General features: G+C 37.6%; 1 protein-coding gene across 7 annotated transcripts in view; it reads right to left on the bottom strand.

Moving 5' to 3' along the window:
* The window catches only part of Ckap5 (cytoskeleton associated protein 5), a 101,982-nt gene that overhangs the window by 69,466 nt on the left and 20,077 nt on the right, over window positions 1–12,439 (bottom strand). For 4 of the 7 annotated variants that reach the window (XM_033756431.1, XM_033756435.1, XM_010612447.3 and 1 more), the window contains exons 2-3: window positions 3,954–4,047; window positions 944–1,137 (exon numbers count right to left, since the gene is read on the bottom strand). In XM_033756431.1, the coding sequence (XP_033612322.1) occupies window positions 944–1,137; window positions 3,954–4,010 (251 nt within the window). In that variant the 5' untranslated portion in view covers window positions 4,011–4,047. Of the gene's footprint in view, window positions 1–943; window positions 1,138–3,953; window positions 4,048–8,601; window positions 8,724–12,439 lie in introns of those variants that run through there. The other 3 variants (XM_033756432.1, XM_033756434.1, XM_033756433.1) reach the window with 3 other exon arrangements.

Here is a 12,439-nt window from a genome sequence, read left to right as displayed (position 1 = left end):
ACAAAAAAAAAAAAAAAAAAAAGAAAGAAAGAAAGAAAAAGGATTATAGAGTGCTCACTCTTTTGGGAAAAATCTTAAGTCAACATCAAGCGAATTTCTTTACATAAGGGAATGAATGGCAATATAGACTGTTTTCAACTCCTTAGCAAAATTTACAGTAATTTTATTGCTTTGGGTCCCCTAAATTAAGTGAATCTGTATTCCTGGGAACTAGAGGAACTGAGTGGGGTGGAATTACATGCAGCATTTGCTAGCAAAGCACTTTCTGATATCAGAAAAAAATAAAAGAAATTTTAAAAAGTAATGGTTTCCATAATAGTAATGCTGTTTAACCAAACTGTCAGATTAATATATGAATCTTTATTATATACTCTTTGAAGTAAGTACATCTTTCTTGTGCATTTAAGTCAAAGGTCCCAACTCTCTTTTTGTATGACAGTTTCTTATCCATAAGGCTATGGTCAGAAAAACCAGACTTATAAGGTATGAGATATTGGATGACTGGAAACTTCCAATACCTATAGCTCAAATCAAACAGAGCAGGAGTCACGAAGGTTGTTTAGCATTCCCTCCTCTAAGAGATGAAATGTCCAATGACCACAGAGAAAGGAAAGAAAGACAGGATTCTAAGATCACCTAGCTGGGAAGTCTTCTTTAAATTTTGTTTTAGTTGTTTTTGTAATACCCAACTTTCTTCAGTGAGATTCTGCTAATTTCTTTGCTGACAACCTCAATTTCTTCCAAAAGTTACTAAAGAGTTTTCACTTACCATTTATACTTTGAGAGTAAAGACAATGAAAAACAAGTATCAAGGAGCTATAAAAGAAAATTAGTATATTCTAAAACAACTAATAACTAAAGATCTATAAACACATATGTAAGTTAATCTAGCACAAGAAAGAGGTTTCACCAAAACCGCCAGAAAAAAAAAAAAATTACTTACTTTCCTGCAACATGGGCATTTTCAACATACACAAGTGCAGCTTCAAGTCCTTTCAACTGAACCACTGCATTGGAATCAGTGACAAATTTTTTGATCAATCCTAAAAATTTGGACCATTCTGGACTCTTTTCATCCTTTATTTTCTGGAAGATCTTCAGGGCCTCTTCATAGCCACTTAACCTTGCTTTCCATAGCTAAAAGCAAAGTAATATTTCGAAACAAAATTTAATGATATTATCTGTTAATGCAAAAGAGAGGAGGTAAAAATACCTTATACCAGGTAACTGAAAAAGGAGATCACAAGTAGAACTAAGGATTTTAAGAATTCAGATAGTTTAAAAAAAATTAGTTAATAAATTTATGAATTACAAAAAATTTTACGTTTTTTTATTGCTGTAGATTTGTAATGCATAATATTTATGTTTTGGTCTACGGATGGTTTGCCAAGGCTATATAAAATTCATAACAGGGCATTATAAATACTTTTCACTCTGTATCCTTTACAATATGGCATTTAAAATGTGACAATTCAAAAATGAGAAATCATCCTGATGAAACCATCCATTCCCCAAAATGTTTTTTAGCTGTTATTTATATAATCATTAGGCAGCTTTATACTGTACTATTAATTTTTAATAAAAAATTTATTAATTTTAATAGATTTAAGATACCTTTACTGAGGTATTTTTTCATTAATTTATTCAATGGGTATTTAATATATAAATTTAAAAAATATTAGCCTTAGCTCCTGGGGAGCTTACATTCCAGTAGTAAAAATAAGTGTAAAATTAACAAAGTGTTAAGTGCTGTAAAGGAAAAGGACATTGAAAGTATATATAATACTATGAAAGTACATATAATAAAATGCTTATTTTGTCTTAGTGTTAAATTTTCCTCAGAAGCTGGTACTTGATCTGAGGTCTGAAAGATAAATAGGAATTAACTAGAAAAGGGAAGCAGTGGGAAGAACATTCTAGGAGAAAGACAAGTATATTACATGCCCCTATGGCAGGAAGTAACAAGGTTAATTCTCACACCCATAGAGAGAAAGGAACATAGGGCCGGGGATTTAGCTCAGTGGTTTGGTGGCCTGCCTTGCAAGCGGCAAGGACCCGAGTTCAATCCCGGAAGCAAAAAAAAAAAAAAAAAAAAAAAAAAAAAAAAAAAAAAAAAAAAAGAGAGAAAGGAACATGGTACAAAATGAGTTGCACAGGATTGGAAAGGATCAGATCATGAAGTCCAAATGAAAGATTCAGTTCCTTACTTTAAGAGCAACAGGAAGCCACTGAAATTACTTCAGCGAGTATGTGTGAGAAGTTAGTTTTTAAGACACATTTGTATTATTGCATTAGGCACTGGTAGAGAATTATATTTTTTCAACATTATATTAGATCAAAAGAGAGAAGGGAAGGATAAACATATGACTGAAAAGTAGAAGAAATAATTATATGTTAATTGTTTAAATAAATGTAATTTGGAGCAGGTGCTATGCTCAGAGAAAAAAACATTTCTTTCTAAGGCAAGAAAGCTGCCTGAGGAAATATAGGATGTATGCTTTAAGTACTTAGGGCCCTCCACATCCCACAAGAGTAGACTCAAATCTGATGTGAAATAACATCACAAGCTGTACATTCACTAACCAAATTAAACCAAGTTTAACACTCAATTCTTTTAAATTTTAAGAACACAGGCCCGGAAGGGCTGGGGATTTGGCTCAGCAAGGTCCCAAGTTCAATCCCTGGAATCAAAAAAAACCAAAAACCATTTCATTGTTCCAAGTTTAGACAGTAAACTAAGGAACAAATAAATTGGTCTACACATGGCAACAAAAGGGTGACAATGTTTATTTACAGGCCATATCTATCTAGAAAAACAAGAGATTCTAGATTCTGTCAATTTTGGGTTTTTAGATACAAGATAACTACACAAATGAACACATTTCGGAACCAGGCATGGTGGCGCACACCTGTAATCTCAGCACTCAAAAGGCTGAGGCAGGAGGATCACTGTGAGTTCAAGACCAGCCTGGGCAGCATAGTGAGTTCCAGGTCATTCTCAATTACATAGTGAGACCCTGTCACAAAAAAACAAAAAATAAAACAAAAAAAAACACAGGGCCAGGGATTTAGCTCAGTGGTGCTGCCTCCTTCCTTGCAAGCACAATGACCTGAGTTTGATCCCCAGTACAAAATAAATAAATAAATAAATAAAAACACAAAATGAATGGCTCAACAGCAGAGACATGAATAGAAAAATAAAAACAAAACAGTAAATCACACTAGATTAACAAAAAAACTCCTACCTATCTATATGTGCCAATCAAAAATCAGAAGTCTTCTAGAGATTTGTTTCTTTCATGAGAAAGAAAAAGTTCTAAAAATTCTCCCTGAAATTTTACGTATTACACACCAACAATTTCTACGCTAACAGAATAGAAATAAACTAGCTCACTGTTAATCTGGCCTTATCAGAAAAGATAACATTGAAAAAAAAAATTTTTTTTTGTACCAGGGATCAAACTTGGGTCCTTCCTTGCACTTGTGAGGCAGGCAGCAGAACCACTGAGCTAAATTCCAGGCCCTTTTTTTGTTTTTTTGAGACAATATCTGGCTATGTATTTGCAGTGATACTCCTGCCTCAGCCTCAGGAGTGCTGAGATTACAGCCATGTGCCATCACGCCAAGCTACTGATTATTATATGGTAAAGGAGTGGCTCTGTAGAGAACATAGGCACCATAGCTGCAACTCCCACCCCACCAGGGTCTCACTATGTATTTCAGGCGGGCCTTGAACTCACTATGTAGCCCAGGATGACGTCAAACTTGTGACATTCTGCCTCGGCTTCTGAGTGTTCAGATTATGCCACCAACCCAGGCAACTCAAAAACAAAACTTTTAAATTGAGCTTAAGATATCTATTTTCAATAACATAAAATAACACATACAACTAAGAAGGTATCAATGTTTATGAAACTGCAGCAGTACTGAAATTTACATCCCAAGAGTCTTACCTTGTGTTCACACTTCTGATCAACCGGCAATTTCAACCATTCACTGTCATCTCCCATTGTGCTTCCAGTTTTCCTTTGGAATTAAAAGTAGTTCCTGGTCAGATAAAAGTAGGGACCCATTAACTCTAGCAACCAAGTAGTCTCTTAAGACAAAATGTCTTTTCTTTTTTTCTTTTTTTTTGGTTTTTTGAGACAGGGTCTCACTATGTAGTTGAGAATGACCTGGAACTCACTACATAGCACAGGCTGGTCTCCAACTCACAGCAATCCTCCTGCCTCGGCCCCCCAAGTGCTGGGATTACAGGTGTGTGCCACTACACCCGGCAAAATGTCTTTTCTTAAAGTATTAATTTATCATGCATGTACCAACAAGTGTATAAAGTCCATTCTTTGGTCAGATGTCCAGTTAACACCATAAACACAACATTTTCTAAAAAAGAAAAAAGTCATTCTAAGTCTAAAACAAGGGACAGACAAGTTTTTAAGGAAGTGATGCTCAGATATTTCCTAAAAGAAAACTTCTTAGGTATATACAAAGAACCAAGCTACTACTTGACCTTTTAAAGGGTGCAGGGGATCAAAATATGCCACCCCCTGCCACCTGCCTTGCAAGTGCAAAGGCCCAAGTTTGATCCTCAGTACCAAAAAAAAGAAAAAATGAAATTGCTACATCTTAATAGAGAATCTGCAGAAACTCAAATTCAGCAATGGTGGGACATAAACTAGTACAACAGTTTGGACAACATAACTGCATGGCATTACCTAAATTGAAGATGCATATATCCTATAATCCAGCAGTTCCATTCCTAGGTATATACCCTGCAAGTTGACACCAACTGCATAAGAAGATCTACATAAGGACACTCTTAGCAATGTCGTTTATAACAGTCAAAAATTGGACTCACCACAAGTTCAACAAAGGACAATGAGTAAAATAGTGGTGTGTTCAGAGTGCCACACTAAGCAATAATGAAAATGAATCAAATATGCACTATACTTTTAAACTCCTCAGTGAAGGATCAGTCTCTCCCACCCTTCCAATCAGTGTACACTGGCATGGAGCTGGGGATTTAGCTCAGTGGTACCACGCCTGTCTCACAAGTACAAGGTGAATCCCTGGTACCAGAAAAAAGAAACGAAAGGTGCAACAACCCACAGAGTGAAGAGACAATCTACAGAATGGGCAAAAAGATTTGCCAGTTACTCCTCAGATACCAGACTAATATCTAGAATATATAAAGAGCTCAAAAAAAAAAAAGACCATTCAAAATAAAAGACCAAAACAAAAACAAACAAAAAACAAAACAGTGAATTGAAACGAATAGACAGATCTCAAAAGGAGTACAAATAGTCAATAAGCACAAGTAAAATTTTTCAGCACTTTTGGCCACTAGAGAAATGCAAAGCAAAACAACAGATTCCATGTTAATCCAGAAAGAATGGGTATCTTCCTGAAAGAGTTAAAGACAACATATTACTGTGATCCAAGCATACCCATATTTATGGCAACACAATCCATAATAGCTATATATCAAAAATAGCCTACATATCTGTCAAATGAAAGAATAAAGAAAATGTGGTATATATACAGAATGAAATACTACTCTGCTGTAAACAATGTTAGTCATTTGTAAGAAAATGGATGCATCTTCAGACTATAATGCCTAGTTTAACCACAGTTAAATATTGCATGTTTCTCTTACACAGACAACCCAAATATAAATAATTCCAAGAGCAAAATAAAAGAGAGATAGTAAAAAACAGGAAGGTAAAGCCAGGCATGGTGGCATACTCCTGTAATCTCAGCACTTGGGAGGCTGAGGATCACTGTGAATTTGAGAGGAAAAAGGAAAAGAAAAGAAATGAAAGAAACAGGTAGGCAGACTTTGTGGAGATGGGCAGAGGATCTAGGGAAGGATGAGAAGGGAGGGGAAGAGAAAGTTAAAATGATTAAGATGGGACACACACACACACACACACACACACATATACACCATTTCTTCAAGTGAATGTAATTATTATGTATTGTAAACAAGTGCCAATAAAGAAAGAAATAACAAGCCTTTGCAACTCATGGGAGAGAAGGGGGAAAAGTCTAATGGACATGAAGCTCTGGTCTAGACAAAACAATAATGGCAATAAGAAAAACGTCAGAAGGAAGTTTTGAGTTATTTGTCTTTGAGAAGAATATGATTAGTTTTATTCTTCAGAAATGTAATCTTCAAGTGGTTGAAAATATGACACCAGAGTTGCAGAGAGGGGTCTGTATTTGATAAACATGGGAAATCAAAGTTTTGTATTAAATAGCAGGGTGTGATGCCTTGAGAACAAATACTGCCAACAAAGAGAAGCATTAATAAAATTAATCTAAACTGTATCATTTGCTTGCTATGGTTCATGCAGTACAGTCCCTACTAAAGTAAACACTTTGAATTTTAAGCTGTTGAGAGCTCTCAGGAGGTTCTTACTCCAGTTTAAAACAGGTTAAGGCAAAGAGGTCAGTTATGTTTGTTTGTTCTACAGAAACATCACCCTACATGCTGCTAAACCTAATACACTGTTGCTGAAAAAGGTTTACATGTAATTGCTTATTTTTAGACAGGAGGTTAAAAAATGTCTCCAAGGTTATAGAAATAGGCAGAACCTAAAATTCTAAACTTTCTAATTTTTCAGTTTATTGTTCAAATAACAAAATTCCTATTAAATATAAACTATGTCCTATCATAAAACATAGACTCTGTTATCAATCTAGAATTTTCTTATTCTTCAACCAACTAAAAGTGAGGCAGAAGGCTGGGGATTTAGCTCAGTGGTTCCACCACCTGCCTCACAAGTGCAAGGTCCTGAGTTCGATCCCCCATACCACAAACAAAAGAGTGAAGTAGAAAAGAGAAAGATCACATCTGAGTAATGCTAGACCTGAACCTAGAATTTGACTTCTACTACACAGTCCATTCCCTCTTGCCTAATCATCCAAAGGCTCAAGTGTGGCATCCTTTTATTTTAAATTTTTGTGTTTTGACATTTTATAAGAATCATTACAGAGCTATGAAACATTGTTTTTGCCTTCTACTTGGAAAGATGCATTGGCAATGCAACAATTTTATGGCAAATTCCCAAGCTCCTGACCTACAAAAGCTCTTCACTATCACAATACAAGAGATCTGGATTTGATTACCATTCCTGGACTCTCACTTCTTGCCTAGGAGATGCTAATGCCAAGCATGGTATAAGTCTGAGGGAACTTTTGAGGAAAATTTCTGACCACTCAAAAAGCAATCCCTGCTGGGAATGGTGGTACGTAACTATATCCCTGAACTTGGGAGGCTGGGGCAGGAGGATTGCCATGAGTTTGAGGCCAGCCTGGGCTACATAGTGAGTTCAAGACCAGCCTAACTATACAGCAAGACCTTGTCAAAAAAAAAAAAAAAAAAAAAAAAAAAAAAAAAAAAAAAAAAAAAAAAAAAAAAAAAGCAATCTCTAAGCCAGGCATGGTGGTGCACTCATAGTTCCAGCTTTGTGGGAGTCTGACGCAGGAGAATCACTTCAGCTCAGGAGTTTGCTGCCAGCCTGAACAACATACAGATACCCATCTCAAAAACAAACACACAAAACCCTTTGAACAACAATGATGAGTGTGATGATAGGCTCATTCAAAACAGGGCAGTAGTTATAAAACAAAGACAAAACAATATATGTACAAGCTCAGAAATCTTCACTCAATCATATCTAGGAAGGACAATTGGACTAAACAAGAGTAACAATTATGTAACTATCATAAAAAACTTAAGATTTTTACTTTTTGCCCAAGGCCAGACAAAATCTCAGAATCGCAGGCAGAGAAAACGCCAAGACTTTCAGTCTTAACAAATTCTACTGCCTCTAGATATTTCCCATTATCAAGAACAAGTTCTATCCTCTTGCTGGTGTTTTTGCATTAGAAATCTGAACTGCTTCTACAGCAGGTTATCTTAACAAAGTTTGGGGTATTTGTCTTTCTCATTCTGGGATAGTGGCCTCCCACAAATTCCCTCAGAGACGAACACTGGTAAAGAGCTCTGTCTTTTACACCGTGCTATTCTATCAGCAGGAAGTAAGGTTAACTGAACTCTAATAGATGATCACTGTCAATGTTTCCAAAGGGGACAGGATACTACTAACAAAGGCCTCTGGGGAGATGGAAAAACTAAACCTGGCTGTGAATTAGGCCAACTTTGAGTTACTGCTCAACTATTCCAACGTGGCTGAAAACTTAATGCTTACTCGTCCCGAAGCTACCCGGTCTCCAAATCCCAGGCTAAAGACGCAAGGCCCAGGGCACTGAGACTCAGCTCCACCCATTGAGTTCAACTGGGTTATACTCCGGTTAAAGCCATCTTCTCCTCCTCCCAAGTAGGAACCAGGATGGGGCAAAGCCAGGTCGTGGGCACCGCTCCCCCACTGCACATCCCAATAAACACCCTAGGGCCGCTGTCACCACCCTGAAGTAGAGCAGATGCCCAAGCTTTAGCTACTGCAGCCGGCATTGTTTACGCTCTTTCGCCGTCTTGGCCTCTGATAGGCCAGGAAAGTCCCCGGTACAGTCCGCCGGGACTTCCGGCAAGGCGGGCACGGGATGCTCGCCCCTGGGCCGCAGGCTGACACTTACGCTCCCCAGGAAGGGAGAGGGGAAGAAGTTGGAGCCCTAAGGTCCGAGCAGGGTCGGCGGAACACCCGGCTGGTGGGAGGACGGCAGACGCAAAGGTGAGGTGGCTGGGAAACGCCTCCTCCAGGGGCTGGGCCCAGAGCTAGGCGGTAAAAGTGTCCGCCCTACCCTCACGCCCCTCCCTATACACTGAAGCCTTAAAGGGGCCGCGCCGTGCCTTTGCCCAGAGGTTTGCAGGCCTTGGGGCGCTGGCTTTTAGACCACAGCTTTCTAAGGCAAGAAGCAAATGAAGGCCCAATTCGGAAGACCATCACGGATGATTAGACCTTTTTCAGTGGCAACATTTGCCAGATGTGATCAATTCCCAATATCAATTCTAATCCCTACTCCAGGGGTGAAAAAATTATTCCAGGTAACAGCCAAACCATCCTGGTAAATATAGAGCTGATTAAAGATTTTCCATGAATGATGCCTAGAGCAATTCTTTCAATGGCAACGCATAGGCCCAGCAAAGAATTCCAATAGCCTGTAATGAATTCACTTCACCCTTTCAGGGACTCTTTTCTTTGCAAGAGGAAGAAAGCCAGGCGATATCAGATAGGAAGATAATAGGAAATGAAATAGGAAAAGAACTTTTCTTTCTTGTGAGTAAAATGAGACCTTTCAAGCATTTTCCAAGAATCCACTATAAGTCTATACAAGCAAAATATTGCACATCCCTATAATCCGCTGAGGCCGGGTTATTGCAGTTTAGAGCCCAGGCCCAAGATCTAGTGACCTAGTAAGACTTTGTCTCAAAATAAAATGTAAAAAAAGGGCTGAGGATGTAGCTCAGTGCAAAAGCCTCAGGTTCAACCCCCATTTACCACCCCCACCACACACACAGGCATGGAAATACATCTGTGATGCACAGTCATACAATTTCATATAAAGAATTCTCGAGAAAACTGTAGGTGAAACTCCATTATCTTTCAGAAAGTTGTCTTGGTGTTTGAGATCTTCAAGGTCTTATCAATGAATTTTAATTTTCTCTTCACAGGAGGGGTTTCTACATGTTGTCTATCATGCAAGAGCACACAGACTTATGTACTTTAAATCTTGTATTCATTCCTCTACTTTAAGTGAATAAACACACCTTACTAAATAAAGCCTTAGGCCATCATCAAACTAGGACTTTGATAAAAATTGTTCCTATCTCGGGGCTATTAGGTCAGTTAAATGAGTTAAATTTATTATTTTATTTGTAAAGTGCCTAGATCAGTGCCTACAGTGAAGTGTTATGTATACAAATATATGGTGTTCAACAAATACTCTCTACCTTGTCTACCACATTCTTTTTAAATCTGCCTACGGGAGAGGCATTAACTAAGGATTAGTGTGGGAGAGGAGATATTCCCTGAGCTAAAAGCTTTTATTTCAAGGCAGGTTTACTAACAGATGAGTCATGTAAAATTCACTCATTTAAGTAGGCAGTTCCAAATTCTGACGTATTCACATCACAATGAAGAACATCCTAATCAGGCATGGTGGAGTACATTTGTAATATGAGTGACTCAGGAGGCTGAGGCAGGAGGATTCCAAGTTTAAGGCCAGCCTGAGCAATTTAGCAAGACCTTGTTTCAAACTTTTTTGTTTCATTTTGGTTTTGATTTTTTTTGTTTGTTTTGAGCTTTTTCCATGCAACTCAGGCTGGCCTTGAACTCTTGATGATCCTCCAACCTAAACCTTCCAAGTAGTGGGATTACAGGCATATACCACCATGCCCAGCAAGACTCTATCTCAAAATTTTAAAAAATAAATGAAAAGGAACATCTACATCAGTCCCAAAAATTTCATTGTCTTTTTTTTTTTTTTTTGTTTGTTTTGAGCTTTTTCCATGCAACTCAGGCTGGCCTTGAACTCTTGATGATCCTCCAACCTAAACCTTCCAAGTAGTGGGATTACAGGCATATACCACCATGCCCAGCAAGACTCTATCTCAATTTTAAAAAATTGGTTTTTTGAGACAGGGTCTCACTTTTGTAGTTGAGACTGACCTAGAACTCATTATGTAGCCCAGGCTGGTCTCGAACTCACAGCAATCCTCCTGCCTCAACCTCCTGAATGCTGGGATAATAGTTGTGCACCACGACACCTGGCTTTCATTGTGTCCTTTGTAGTCAATTCCTTTCCTCATCCCAGGCAAACGCTGATCAGTAAGTAGCCTGTTCCCCAACAGTTTAGCCTTTTCCACAGTATTATATAAACAGCATCATATATTATCTAGTCTTTTGAATCTGGCTTCTTTTTAGTATAATACAACTGAGCTCAAGGGCTAGCCCTTTGACTAGCTGTGAGGCCCTGGTCTCAATCCTGAACAGAACACCCCAAAACCAAAACCAAAAAACTGAGATCCCTTGTACAAGTGCATCTAACAACTGAAATTTCATTTTTATTGCTAAATTCATAGTATTATTCTATTTTATGATGTAAATATATTTTGTTCATTTACTAGCTGATATATTCCCATTGTTTAGCAATTATGGAAACATTGATAACATCGTCTCATACAGACCCCACCCCCTGCCAGGGGCACTGAGGATTGAACACAGGACCTTTGCACTAAGCTACATCTCCACCTTTCTTTTCTTTCTTTCTTTCTTTCTTTTTTTTTTTTTAAAACAATTTCTCACTAAGTTGCTAAACTGTCCAGGCTGAACTTGTGATTCTCCTGCCTCAGCCTCACAGAGTGCTGGGATTACAGGTATGTGCCACTACTCCCAGTTCATACAGGTTTTTGTATGAACATAAGCTTTTATTTTTCTTGGACAAATTCCTGGGTGTGGAAAGGCTGGGTGGTATGGTAAGTGTGTATTTAATTTTACAAGTAAATGGCCAACAGTTCCTTTTTTTTTTAAATGTTATTGGTTTCTTTTTATGGCCAACAGTTTCCAAAGTAACTATAAACTATTTTGTGCCTCCCCACCCTCTCCAGCAATTATGAAAATTCAAATGTAAGCAATTGTAAAATCTCCAATGTGGATCTATAGTTTTATTATTGAAAGCCAGTTCTTTATGCAGTGTAGCATTAATGGTTTATAATGTGGTCTTCGGGCTGGGGATTTAGCCCAATTGTTCCATCACCTGCCTTGAAAGCACAAGGGCCTGAGTTTGATCCCTGGTACCAAAAAATAAAATAAAATTATAATGTGGTCTTCTATTTACGAACCAGCAACTGATCACTTAGTATTAATTTTTGATCCTACACTACAACACTTTTAAAGTATAGTACCAATAAAATTTATTCTTTTAAATAACATCCATGAGTAGTCAAATCTGGTCATTTTGTCTGGATCAACAGCTTACATGGATGTATCTTTAGTAAAGAGAATAAGCTAAAATATCCATGCTGTATATATTTGGTCAATCTTATTTTTCAATATTCAGATGAGTTTTTCCATAGCCTAAGTAAAATTCTATAATAATCTCTTCATATGGTGAGTCACATTAACTGTCTTATTTTCAAAAGTATAAGTCTCTTGATTAGGAGGCAAAAAGAAACTTATATGAAAACTTAAACTTATAACTAGTATGCTCCATATATACCCATACACTCACACTTAACAAAAGGGGATTCTGGAATTTTTGAACATTGTCCGTGGGCATGTGAATTGGTATATCCACTTTGGAAAACATTTCATATTGACAACCCATTTGGGGGGGGTACTGGGGATCAAATTTGGGACGACTGAGCTAAATTCCTAGCCCCAACAACCCATTCTTAATGGAACCAAAATGTCCACAGAAAAATTTGTACATAAATGTTCATTCATAGCAGCATTATTATTATTATTTTTTTTTT

The sequence above is a fragment of the Fukomys damarensis genome, unplaced genomic scaffold, assembly GCF_012274545.1.
Source record: "Fukomys damarensis isolate Sample0158 unplaced genomic scaffold, DMR_v1.0_HiC HiC_scaffold_27, whole genome shotgun sequence".
NCBI lineage: Eukaryota > Metazoa > Chordata > Mammalia > Rodentia > Bathyergidae > Fukomys > Fukomys damarensis.
Note: the sequence above shows the minus strand (reverse complement) of the source record. Positions and strands in the feature narration are given on the sequence as shown.